The 14019-nt window shown below is 33.9% G+C and overlaps 1 protein-coding gene across 2 annotated transcripts in view; it reads right to left on the bottom strand.

Annotated features, from left to right (window-relative positions):
- LOC105193225 (leishmanolysin-like peptidase) overlaps positions 1-14019 on the bottom strand; it is a 269152-nt gene that overhangs the window by 4847 nt on the left and 250286 nt on the right. For both annotated transcript variants that reach the window (XM_011157595.3, XM_039458987.1), the window contains 9 exons: positions 9798-9909; positions 7863-8044; positions 6044-6247; positions 1462-1687; positions 985-1178; positions 777-909; positions 486-645; positions 236-402; positions 35-154 (listed from right to left, as the gene is read on the bottom strand). In XM_011157595.3, coding sequence (XP_011155897.1) covers positions 35-154; positions 236-402; positions 486-645; positions 777-909; positions 985-1178; positions 1462-1687; positions 6044-6247; positions 7863-8044; positions 9798-9909 — 1498 coding nt within the window. The remainder of the gene's footprint in view (positions 1-34; positions 155-235; positions 403-485; positions 646-776; positions 910-984; positions 1179-1461; positions 1688-6043; positions 6248-7862; positions 8045-9797; positions 9910-14019) is intronic.

Raw genomic sequence — 14019 nt, 5'->3', positions numbered from 1 at the left:
ATAACATGTTACTTTAAGATGTGTTTATTTATACCTGACAAATATCTCGGCAGGGGGGACAAATTAGAGCACCTTTATGCAACCAGCCATTCTGCATAATTCTTATAATAATCTCCTGTCCAGCATGGTAACAAGTATACGTATAATTGCCGACCTGCAAAAGAAGAAAATTGTGCCTTAATTTCCTTAATAAATCCTTATAAACATCCATAACGTTGCGTCGTAAAATACTCACCATAATGTGCAATCTCCCAGCTTCGCACTTGTACAAGTAACAACCGGAGCCCCAATGCTGCCATTGACGCGCTTGTTTGCAAGTTCTCTCTTCCCACATATCATTAGTGTGGTCAAAACATCTTGAATGAGGACCATACTTCTCTAATGCGAAATTCTTGTCCGGATCTAAAAAGAAAGATCCACTTCTCATATTCTGCGCCTTTGAAATTATTTTTTCGCAACGCGCATGCGGTATCTATGTGACTTACGCGGATTATTCTCCTCGTAAAGACAGTGAGAACCCCTGACCACTATATTCCGCGCTCTCCACGTGAATTCCTGTATGTAAGGACAGTAATCCGCTAGAGATACCGAACCGCCGTAATATTGTTCCTCTCCCGGCGGTACGTGGGGAATTGAATCGAAGTTCTGCAATGGAAGAAATCGTCAACCGAGATTCTTCACGTACGCGAATATTCTCATGCTGCCGATGTAACGTCATCATAGTAGATATTTTGTTTGCACGCGCATCTGCTTTAAGAGTACTACATATTCCTTACTTGATATTTCTTGGGTAGTGGTTGCGAATGTTTCACCAGGTTACACAAGGCTACTGAACTCCGATCGTCCGTACATTCGGTCTGCAATGGATCCTGTTTCACTTTGTTGCAAAAAGGATGTATCGACTTTCCTCTAAAATATTAAAATTTTCACATATAATCATTGCGATATACGGCTCATTTTTGCTGAATATTCCGATATACTCACGACAACGGAGATGATTTGGTTGATATCCATTCCTTGCAGGATTTCATAGCAAAATTGCATCCCAGATTTTTCCCCCAACCTAGCTCTTGTGCCATCGAATAGTTGGCGCTGTACCAACCGGTATCTTCCATAAGAGCAAGCGTTATCCTCGAGTAAACTGGATTCTGCGTGTGCGTTCCTGTCATGGCTTCGTTCTGAATAAATGGAAAAAACCAATCTATGATAGCAAACGTTGTTGAAATTTTTTTATTAAAAAATTCAAACGCGAGAATACGTGATTTTACGCAGTAAATATATCAAACTTTTTAGAATTGGGATAATAACATAATTTTATTAATATTTCAACATTTAAATAACGAAAAAGTACAAAAATCTATCTGTCCTTGTTCCATTTTCTACCGCGGAAATTTGGAACTGTTGGTCGAGTATCGCTGTACATCCGGCGAAGAGTAAAATCGGGGATTTAACATTACGCACCTCAAATACGCGTTTCTCCCAATGTGTTAGGGCTGTGCCATCCTCACCCTGGTCTTCCAATTCCGCACCCTCGAGTTCCGGGCAATTGAAGTGCGCTTGAACCTCGGCACGGACTCGAGGCGTGACTATCATTTGTATAGTCCTCTCCACGTAACCGCCGTGCACTTGCCAGCGAGGCCTGACCACGGTTTTGATCGTATTCTCGCTCCACTGGTGCGTTTGTAACCTATTCGAAACGAGTATCGAATATTATTAGCATATGCTGATTTGGTAGTCGAGAACTACTGTCGCCCGGTATAATAATCTCATCGCTGTGACATCATATATCATGTGATTGCATTCGTGAATGGATCTCGCTCGCAATTCAATCGGATTTTGAATAAATTATTGTTTGCGAAAAAGTAGATTATAGATATTAATAAAACAAAATCGACAGAGACTTTGCCATTGGAGTTTTTAACTCGCTAAAGAATAATTCAAAAAACTGCATGTATCATACTTTGATAATTTCACAGATAAAACTTTCAATGTTATACTTTATTCGAGGGGGAATTCACAACCCAAAATTTTGTACATCAATGCCGATTTTTGGCATTGCTGTAAAACACTGCCGACATTTTTGTACACTGCCGACAATGCTTATTGTTAGTCAATGCCTACAATGCCGTCAATCCTATATTAAAATTAAGGCAATGCCATGCAATTATGAACACTACCGCGTGCCCATTATCATACGCCAATGCCTGCACAAGAATTCTAAAGCTTTCCCGAAGTATTCAAAAATTTTTGTGCTCAACCCCATGATCGAAAAACCGACTCTGAAGTGAGCTCACCACTTCCCAACCACTGACGACAATGCCGTCAATATTATAGGTCACTGCTTACTTTTTTCGGCAGTCCACTGCCGAAATTTTGTACACCAATGCCGGCTGTGAATTTCCCCTCGACTTTATTATATACATTTTTATATAAATAACTATTTAATCTCAATTTTTTTGTTCTTTTCTTTACACTGCATTTTTTCTATGCGATATAAGATCATATATTATTTTTTTTACATATTCGATTTTTATTGAGGAGATAATTGCCGTTCCTATCCTTAAACATTGAATATCTTTGTGACGCAAGTGCAAAATAGATAAAATTACACTTTAATTTCTCTTTCTCTTTTTCTGTTTCTCGTGCGCGTACATCTTCTTTCTCTTTGTCTGTCTCCTGTATAAAGTGATTGATACATCAGAGAAACGCTGTTTTCGACAACGACTCTCCTCTATCCGATTTCAATATGACGGATGAATTTGTGAATAGCCATTTTGCTGAAAACTCGTGAGCACGAAATGAAAAATATTATTACGCTTAAGCGTCAATACAAAACAGCTTGTCAACGTATCTCAAATATATATAAATTGTTAGAGGCACAGAAGTAGTGTACAATAGAATTGAGCGAAAAATTTGAAACTGTGGTATTCAAAATTAGATAGTGCGCAAAAGTTGTGACTTGACTTTAATAACAAATGTGCAAAAAATTTTTAATCCGAGTCAATATCTTCTGTCCTATCAAGATGCCTAAAATTTCACTTTTTTGATGAAATTATCGCATTTACAACGTGAGTATAGAAATCAAATGTAATGCTGACCACGAGAAAAAAGCGCCAATCTCGTATTGTAAAACTACGAAGGAGATTAAACTCGTGTTGTAAACTTCATTTCTTTCTCATGCGCACATTTTTAAATCTCATCGGAAAGCTTTCTAAAATTAACTCGCGACAAATTACATGAACTGTAAAAGTATCGATTTGTATATTATATTATATGTCAGTTCGTCACAATTTAAAGTAGTATTTTCGTCATTTAGATTTAAATGTTTGAACAATGCGAATAATTTGCATTGTAATGCTAATTAATTACACGTAATATAGCAGTAAAAACTCAATAGATACTATCAATGAAGACAAACTGTGTAGAATAAAAATAGTATACTTCTCGCACTAAAAAAAAAGTAGCTTTTAGTAATTGCGAAGCTAATGACGATAAGTTATTTATGTTGTAAATAAAGACAAATGTGCATCTATCATTTCACAATCACATCTAATATTACACTATCGTGTCATGTTATAAGATTTACATCTTGTTGCAATCTAAGATTACAAAGACCCCCCCCCTCTCTCTCTCTCTCTCTCTCACCCGTCTTTCCTTTTGCCTCTCTAAGAGGGATTAACGTAAACCTTAAACGTAAGAGGATCTTCGTAGAGATATTCAGGTAGGCTGAAAACGTGCGAGCTCACGAGCAGCTAGATAACAGGAAATGCAGAGAAACATTGGAATTTGTAACTGAGAACGCAGTATGTGAAGCGGAGCGAAAATGAACGGAAAGAAATGCTAGAATTGAAATGAGAAATAGAGAGAAAGAGAGAGAGAGAGCGAAAGACGATGGAAAAAAATAGGACTGAAATAAACGGGAGATAAAAAAGGGAGCAAAGAAATTAAAAGAATAAAGAATTGTGACGAACGGAGAAAAACGTGCAGCTATTTCCAACAAAAATCTCTGATTCTCAATTTAGATATTGAGACGTCCGTCGTCGAGAAAGAATCATAGAACTCTCTGACAGAAAATTTCTGCGAGTTTAAAAAATTCCGCATACATTACCAAGTAGCTTCATAATTCTCTAATGCTATGCAATGTGATGAGCGATGTTCTATTAAAGCGAGAGAAAGAAAGATCTATCTGCGCCAACATTCGAAACGCAAATCAACGCGATAATTCATGAGATCAGCTGAAGAAACCAGACACACTTAAAGAAATGCTCTGAGAACATACTGGAAAATTATACGCCAGAGCGAATGTTGGAAAGAGACTTGTGAAAAACGTTAAAGTCATTCCTAAAATCTATTGTAGTTCCGGAACGTTGTAGATCTGTTCTGGAATTTCGTGATTTGGAATGGAACAACGTCGATTTTCACCACTTGATGGACACCCGAGCGATATAGCAAGTTGGGAGAGTCTCGGAGAGAACATGAGAAGTAAGTACAAAAAATAACGAATGGAAGACAGGCAAACAGAGAGGTATGTGAAGAAAGATCGCATGGGGAAGGGCTCGCATCTGCCAACGCTGGAAGCCAGTTCGTTACGGTCCGTCGACTCGTATAGAACCAGGAATACCAGGAATTTTCCAATTTTAAAGGCAGATACACCGTCAGACAATTATAGGGGTGAGAGAAGGAAGAAGAAGATGGCTAACGCATCGTAGTCGAGTGATGAGATGGCGAAGCCAAGTATGCGTTTCCCTCTCTATTATACAGAAGCAGTGTAACATCAATTTCATGCAAAACTACGTATAAAAAAACTCACGAAATTTACTCCAAACATCGAACAAATAATCACTTGTCTTCCAGAGAAATAGATTATAATGAATATTCATTTATCAAGGAGACAAATTACATTTCTAATCAGCTGATTAAACAATGAGTTTGAAATTCGGACCGACGAAAATGTCAAACATAAATATAAGACGGCTTATATCGATCACAACGGATCTTGGTACCGAATAATAATTTTTACAATTGCTCGTGAATTATGTGAATATCGCGCACCGCATATTCGTCGAATTCGAAACACAGGCTGCTAGTACTAAAAATTTATAGTATACATAACGTGAACTATAGATTTTCAATACTGACAGTGTATATTGAAACGCAGCCATAGTTATTGCATGATGCCAAATTTTTCATCGGTCCGAATTTCAAACTTATCGTTGATATTACATCGCCTGAAAACAACGTTCATGTAACACATATTGGTTATTGTAAGAAAGTATTGCTACGTTGCCTCGAAAGTTGAACTGGTAGGACGTCCGCACAAAATGTAGGAAGCTTCAGGTTTAAATTCTGGTTGAGATGTCATTTTTTTCGTAATAAAATTTTTTTGATGCTTCTGAGCAACAAAACTATTAAATTGCTTATCAATTTAATAATATTATAATACATTTTCCGGCATCATGCCATAACTGTGTTTCCGACGAACATGTAGCGTGCAGTTCGCATAAGTCGGTGATTGTAAAAATTATTATTCAATATTAACAATAAGATTCGTTACGACCGATATAGACCATTTTATATTTATGTTTGACAACTGATTGAAAATTGCATCAGTAAATATAATTATAAATAGTTTCGTGACAATAACACGATATAAAATATTATATACACAAATACATGATGACTTTGATCGACAATAGTATTATTTATTATCTATTATGCTGTCTACGCAAAGTTCTAATTTCTATTCGAGGAATCATTAATGTTTATGCTAATCTGTTGGTAGTTAGCTAATTTATACAGAAATAATCGATTGCAGATTAGTGTGACATTTAATATTTAATATTTTAATGAAAATCGCAGATATTTCTTAATTTGCTCATCGTGTTTGCAATCAAATTTGAAGTATATTAATAATTCGAAAAATCATTTATCGTACGGGTTAATTCAATTTCATGCTCAATGAACAAACTAATATAATTTGCGCGTCTTGTATACGCGGTAATAAAGGAATCTTAACGTAAGACGAACAAAAAGCAGAACGTACTTTTCATTAAGGGATGGTTTTCCAGTATCGCTTCTTCTAGGCGTCCTGGGCTCACCGTTCTCGTCTCTGTAGAAAGCGTATAAGCTCACAGAAAATCCTAAAGCGTGCAGGATCTCGTGTTTAACGGTGCTGAGCAACGTTTCCAACTCCTGTGGTTTCGTGCTGATGCTTCCCGGGCATAGGTTGGCATGACCAGCTATCGGCCTGGAAGCAATTTAGTTCGCTTCAGCAACCGCGAAATTTCCTTCCGTCTTTATTTTAATTACAGCGTTTTCAGAAATTGTATTAGTCCTATCATTATTTCCTCTTGAAAAACACAGGAGTTCTTTAAAATGTTTGCAATATATATATATATTAGTGAAGAAATAAATTGTTTGCATATAAAGTGTAATTTCGCGTAGGATATTTAGATCAATATTAAAATTATGTAAGGGCAATCGGGGCTAAATGGTATCTTGGGACCTTGCTGGTTATGTGCTTCTTTTAGTATGTCTTAAAAGAAACAGTGAATTTAAATCACAAAATCATTGATTTTAGAACATAAACTTCTCTATGAGTTTTATTACAATCGGAATAATATTACATTTATAAAAAAGAAAAAATTGATTTAATAACAGTAAAGTAGCAAGGCTTATTTAAAAAAAATTTTAGCCAAGTTTTTTTGTGTGTCATGGCCTTTAACAATAGATATACTTAACTTTCCTGTACACCTCTAGCGCGACTTTTCAAAAGTGGAGTGTGTGTGGAGAGACAACAAGAATTAATTATCTGAGTAGTTGTAGCTTCAAAATTCTAAAATATGGGGTATTTAACCCTCGTCGTCTTCCCTAATGTAAGATGCTATATGTCATGTAAGATGTTTTTCTACACTCGAATATTTTAAAGATTTTTCCATAAGCAAGTGGCAACGCGGCGTACGAATATCGTCGATCTATCAAGATCAGACGTCGTGCGAATAATAAAATTCGCGCAACGCCATTTACATCGACCGTGGTACGACGTGCGCGACGTATGTACTTGACAGACAAATTTAATCTACTCAATATGCGTTCACGTTTTGGCGAAGTCATAAAGTTAGACGTCAAATCAGAGAGCGTCACGTTTTGCTCCAGCAATTTTCGATTATGAAAAAAAATTCAGTCCTGTAAAATATTTCTCGATTGCGAACGACTTTTTCTTATACGAGTATATTCTAAATAATCAATATAATTTTAATAACTATAATTTAATGAATAAATAAATTACTATCCTTTATGTTATCTCAACATATATTATTGACACGACCGTAACAACTATATAGAGCAATTTAGAATAAAATATATCGTTTTAATTAAAATCATTAATATGAGAGTTCGCCATTGTTAAATCGCTCGATTTGTACAAACAGTCTCTCTTATAAATCTTGTCAAATATTTAATCCGACGTTCTCATGAAATATATTCAGACCAGATGGTGTTTGCCTTCATCTCTACCGCCTTCTATTCATACAAATAGCTAAAAATTGCATATGTTTCAATCGCGACGCGCACTTATTCAATATGTTATTAATTCCGACGTTCTCAAAATATCGCGGCAACTAAATTTACACCATTAAATAATGATGAAGAATATACTTTTCAATTTATACAATAAAAAGTTACAATTCTATGAAAATGGATTTTTATTTGCATTTTTCATTTCGTTATTAACGGTAATATTAAAGACAATGTGTAAAACTTTTATTAAAAATAGAGAGTACTAATAAAATCTATATAGCTTATAAAATTATTAAATGTAATATTTTTATTGACTATTATAAGAAGCAAGAATTCGAACTTACCGATCCAAGGCTGCTTCTTGTTGACAATGAGCAGCATAGGCTACTGTTAAGCCTTTGTGACATCTCTCGGTCTGCATAGCGGATACATAAAAGACAAAATCGGCACCATCGATTCCCGGACCAGCTTTACTCCCTTCAGCTATTCCGCAATTGTGTCCCGTCGCATTGCATGTTCTGCAAACCTACACAAACATGCATGTTTAAGAAAGATACAAAGATAAAGTGATTAGAGAAAGCACGTTGTTTTGAAGAAATTTCAAGAGATTTTCGATTTTGGGATAATTATTAATCAAAAAAGAAAACAATTTTCATATCTTTGATGTCGAAAATTTTACATCGACGTAAAATGAAAATAAAGGTAACCTTGCTCGTCATAATGAGTGTCAGACACGCAAAATACTGTAAAGAAGATTGCATCCTGTAAGCGACGAAGTACTCAGAAACATTAATGCTGACGAACCGGGGCGGAATCGCATTACCGTCAAGACACCTTGGGCGAGGAGGTAAATAATTTTGCGCCGTCAACGAATACCGTCAACAACAAGGGTGATGACGCCCTCGCCTTAATAAGTTATCCGACACCAATTCGCCTCTCAGGGCTACTCATCAATTAGCGCCTCTCGTTTCCAGACTGCTATCGTTAAAACCTCTCAGTACGAGTCCCGGTAATCGATCAAGAAGCGTTCATAGAAATATCGAATCTCTTATTTGAAAATATCCTATTATCTGCCACGGTTATAGCCCATCAGCTTTTATAAAAGGAGCAAAATTTCTCTCAAATTTTACTCCATATGTTACCAGCAATGATCTTGTAGTTAATATTTGGGGATAATTATACACGAATAGATTCAATCATACTAATTATAATTGCTAAACTATAGTAATATTGTACTTCATTGTAATATTATTACAAAATTTTGATAATTATAAATTTAGTAAATCGAAGAGTTATTCTCTGGAGATAATTATATAACAAATTTCAATAGTGTTATCTAATATTAAAATTCTCTGGATTGAGAAAAGCTTCTAACGTTGCATTTTTACTATACATATATATCCACTGTATTGACATTATATACATATATTCAATCAATAATAAAAATGTTTAATACTTTAATACGTCAATATTTCACTTATATTAATCTAATTTTGACATTTCATTATCAAATTTAGAATTTAATTGAATTATTACTGCTCGTCTATCATTTAATACAAATAAAATAAATCCTAATATATTAAATTAATTTTTAATTCAATTTTTATACGTGTTTATTTTTGGTTATTTTTCTTGTTTCGTTTTTATTTTTTGCAATTTACATTAAACAAATAATATTATTGTGATTAACATAAAAAGTAAACCAAAATTTACTATGCGTATTTCATACTATTTCAAAAATTCAACATCAAAGCACAAATATGAAAATTTTAAACAGCATGCAATTTATACAATTAACTTTTATGGTCACATATAATAATTTAAATAAACAGAGATTTTCTTTTAATGGTTACACGACATATATGTATATAAAAAGATATATAGGTAGAAAGCATGAAATATTTACGAAATATTTTAAAAAGCATATCCTGTATGTTTCTATAAAGATTTGTTAACAAATTTTTAATTTATTATTAACAAGAATTTAAGTAAGAAATTGTGTTTGATAACTTTCAATATATAAAATATATCAAATTAAAAAAATAAATATTTGAAATAAATTAACAAAATAAAAATTTAGTTGAAACGTAGCATAAAAATACAGCATAAATTTTTAATTATTTTACATCGTAACGGGCAAATAAGTTGTCAATTTCATGTTTCCCCAATGCCCAAAATACCAACGCCAATGCTCGATCTACTCGTTACTCCTTTGATTGGCTTCGATATTTATTGCACGGTTTAACTCAGCTTAGAGAACTTATCGGGTAATTACTTACGTCAAGATGGTCCTCCGGGACGCGTACTTCACCGCACATAGTAACAGGACGGCAAGTATCTATACAGTGTGTGTGGTGGTCCTTGACGAAAACTTGACTACTCTCGCATTTCCTGCAGACATACCAAAATACCGGAAATTATTCACGGAAATAAAGCTCGTCAGAATTAGATTGTGAAATATCGCGTTTCCGTAAGCGCGCCAAAACACCGGAAATTGTTCGTGGAAATAAAGTTCCTCGGAAATAAATTATAAAATTATTTAATGTAAATTCTTGACGTAAATTTTTTTACTTGACTTCCTAAGGGACATTTCATTCCGCGAATCTGTAAATACAGAAATTTCAATATAAATTCCCATAAGAATTATTCACGTTAAATTCCAATACTCATCAGCAAAAATGTTTCATATTATATTCGCATAGACCTCTTCATAAATCTCGTTCTGAAGGAGGAAATAGCTATCAAGATTTACAAATGAGAGAAATAAAATTTTATTTTTCCTTTCTATTGGACATGTTCACTTCGAGAGAACTTGCGCGAAATTATTAGCCTTCACAAGCGAAAGCACCTGAGAAAGTCAGATGAAATTGTGATTATTAATGAAAAAGAACCAAAAAAGAGTGAAGTCAATTTAAATACGAAGAAACATAAAATATTTAATAATCCTCGTTATATAATACTGCAGATTTACTTGGAGAAGGTTAACTCAAGTTAACAGCAATGTAGTGCAATCTCAACCGTATTATTTTTCAAATATATGTATATTTTTAAATAGATAATTTAATTAAATGATGCGCTTGTATGTGAAAATGTATGCGTTTTCATACATGCACGTGACAATAAGTATTTAAATGAGAGCTTCAGATTAATATTCTATTAAAGTCTATTTGAAATTAACTCCTATATAAACGTGCTATGTAAATTAATACAATATGATAATATTGACGTGATATTACAATGAAGCTGACTACAGACTTCACACTCTTCTCTTTTCCCGAAGTATATATACCTTCGTGTACACATTTTTGAGTGGTATTATCTGACGAAAGTCAAAGCACGACAGCGACGCTGCTTCGGAACATCCCGATGGTACTGAAATGGTTATCGCAGGACAACGATGTTCCATCGACGCCGGACGATATCGACCCAGTATATACTTTTATAAGGTAAAAGTGGATCCGACTATATCAGATACGATGGTGCTACCAGCAAGCAAGGATAAAGAGGACTCCAGGGAAAGGTGAGCACTAAAGAGAAGATGCACTTCGCTAAATAAACGTCATGACACAAGCATGTTCGACGTTTCTGGTAAGAAGACATTTTCACTCATGTTAGATCGAAATTGAAAAGAAGAACGATCTGCATCATCCAGTAGTGAATTTCTTCACAAAAAAAGAAATTAGTTAATAAATTCCGGCAGAGACCGAGTATGTACCTATACATATAACTCTCTCGTCACAAGTTTGGTTAGGCAATGAATAACATAAAACAGCTTAGAAATGATTCTTATACAAATAATTTGTATAGACACGTATATTCTTTTCGTTCGTTTAATTGATATTTTTGTGGAAAAAGATGCATTAATTATATTCTGACATTACGCATAAAATAAATTGTTGCGATAATATCATGAATATTAAATTTACTATAAACGATTACAATACACACAATATATATTTCAAGCTATAATATATAAGAGAGGCGAAGGGGAGAGGAATTAACCAGATCTGATATGATGAACAGACTGGTTAATTTTCACCGAACAATGCGAGGATAACATCAGCGTCCGATATTGTGCGACATTGATTACTGCAAATTGGATGAAAGACCGAGAGAATTAATTAATGTCGCATCACTAATGACAAAAATGTCTATTATTATCGCGATGTAAATCGTGTAACTTGCTGACGTATAAGATTCGCACTCTTTTATATACGAAAGAGGAAAAGAGATTAACTTTTCAGCATTGCATTATGTGCAAATCCAAAAACTCTAATTGCCTACTAAATCTGGGCTTTACGACTGCGAGGGGTGTATGCCAAACCATGTATAAGTCGCTAATCGGATCACAACTTCGGTCGAGTTGATTTACATGAAGGCAAAACAGTTTTTTGAGGAATTCCAGGTTCATATTGTCAGATAGGAACGTATAATTGTTCGAAAAACTTTCAGAGAAAAGCTATCTGGCATGTACCATGTCCGCAGTGAAAATATTTTTTGTGTCCTAAGATCATGGTACATAAGTCTTTCAATTTCTTGGAACTTACGATTTTGATCTCATGTAACGTCGAGCTTCGAAATCGACCACGCAGTTCTTAGAAAGAAATGCTGTCCGTAAATAGTACAGCAGTTTCCAAGCAATTTACCGTTCCGTTAAGAGTATCCTCCGGCTACTTCTTTTTCTTGTGCCTTCTTCGTTCAAGATCTTTGTAGAGAAAACGGAGGTGCGACTTAAACCGTTTCTCTATTGCCGACGCGAGATACATTCTTGTCAAGATAGAATCTCGCAATTTCGGAGACTTCGCAAAGTCGACTCGATATCGCTATCGGTTTTTCGTGAAAATTATGCGCATTTTCCTTTCCCAAGAAAAGTGAAATGCTTCAAAATATTTGTTTATGATAGCATAAAACGTACAAGTTACGTTTAAATTTATTTTTATCTTTTCAAAAATTTTTTTCAAAAATTTTGAGACATTGATAGTTCAATTGTAAGTTAGTAAAAATAAAAAATTTTTCTAAATTAGATTCAAACAAAAAGTATTTATTAATTCTTTAAATAAAATTTAATTGTAATCAATTACTATGAATTTGAAAAGACTTAAAAATCTCATGAGATTAAAAATCTCAAATTAAATATTTTAGTTACTATTAATTCTATTCTTAAAAAAAAAGTAATTACGCGATAAAAGATGAGAGAGAAAAATTATTCATTCTTTCGTAATAAAAATTTACCAATTTACACATAAAATGTGGAATAAATAATTTTCACATAATTATATCATGTCTTATGCTTATTTATTAAAAATGTATTTGAAGCATATTTATTGTGTTCTTTCTTTAATACTCGAAACGATAGCAATTTATTTCATAATAATTTGCCTCATATTTGCCTAACGTGCAAATTTAATCCAACGTGGAAGCGCGGGCTTACAGAGTTAGCGCTTAATCCCTTTGGGATGACGATTGATCCCACCAAAATGACGTTCGATCCCATCTAAATACACACATATGTGCAAACGATGAGTAAGCGAAAACCTTCTCTGCTACGGTAATCATCGATACGTTACATTGGCAAATGGACATACATGTAACACGAATCATATCATATTTATACAATTATTATTTATGTAATTATTAGATATGAAATTTATACCAATTTTAATTTACATATGCTATTAAAAATTAATATTAATGTCACTAGTATCGAAACTTAACAAAATGTAACAAAACTTTAATATCAAAATGACAACGTTACAAACGTTTCTTGTAATTATATAACATTCTTATAGATTTGAGAATGTCTGATATAATACTGAAATGTTCCCAAACTTAATTTGTAAATTAAGAATGATATTTATAATACCAGATTGCAAAAATATTTGAATGCACATTCTATACTAAAAGCACAAAGTCGTCGTCAGACTATCCGTAGCTTCTTTGATATCAAAATTTTCGAAATTCGGAAATACTTTTCGGCATGATAGCAAGGACGAAGACGCTGACGGTGACTTCCAAAGAACTTTATCGTTCAGGTAACTTAAAGGAGTCCCGAGCACTTTGAAAGCACCACTCCGCTGCACTTACTCGGGACACGTAATGCCGTGAGTACGGATTTGTTGCAGTGACACGCTTTCTGCATTACCAAGAGCTCGTTGGGTACCGACACCAACCTAACATCCTTCGGTTCCTCTGAAGACATATAACAGCTGGTGGAAACCACATGATTCACAGTTATCATGTGATTGCACGAAAAAATCAATTCAAAAATTAACACACGAATTTTAAATTTATAGAGAATTACCATTTTTCTTTTTTTAAAAAAAAATTTTTTGCTTTCTATCGTTTATACGCAAAGGTAAAATTTCAAAATGATAAAAGATATTGAAGTGAAAAAATTTTAATGGGGTTTCACTAAATAGATAGTTTACTAAATTTAAGGGCCTGCGCACAACAGAGGAATATTAGATATTAGCAATAGGAAATTTTAAAATCAGTTTCCTC

This window comes from Solenopsis invicta, chromosome 16 (genome assembly GCF_016802725.1).
Source record: "Solenopsis invicta isolate M01_SB chromosome 16, UNIL_Sinv_3.0, whole genome shotgun sequence".
In the NCBI taxonomy this organism is placed as follows: Eukaryota; Metazoa; Arthropoda; class Insecta; order Hymenoptera; family Formicidae; genus Solenopsis; species Solenopsis invicta.
This window is presented reverse-complemented; position numbering and strand designations above follow the sequence as displayed.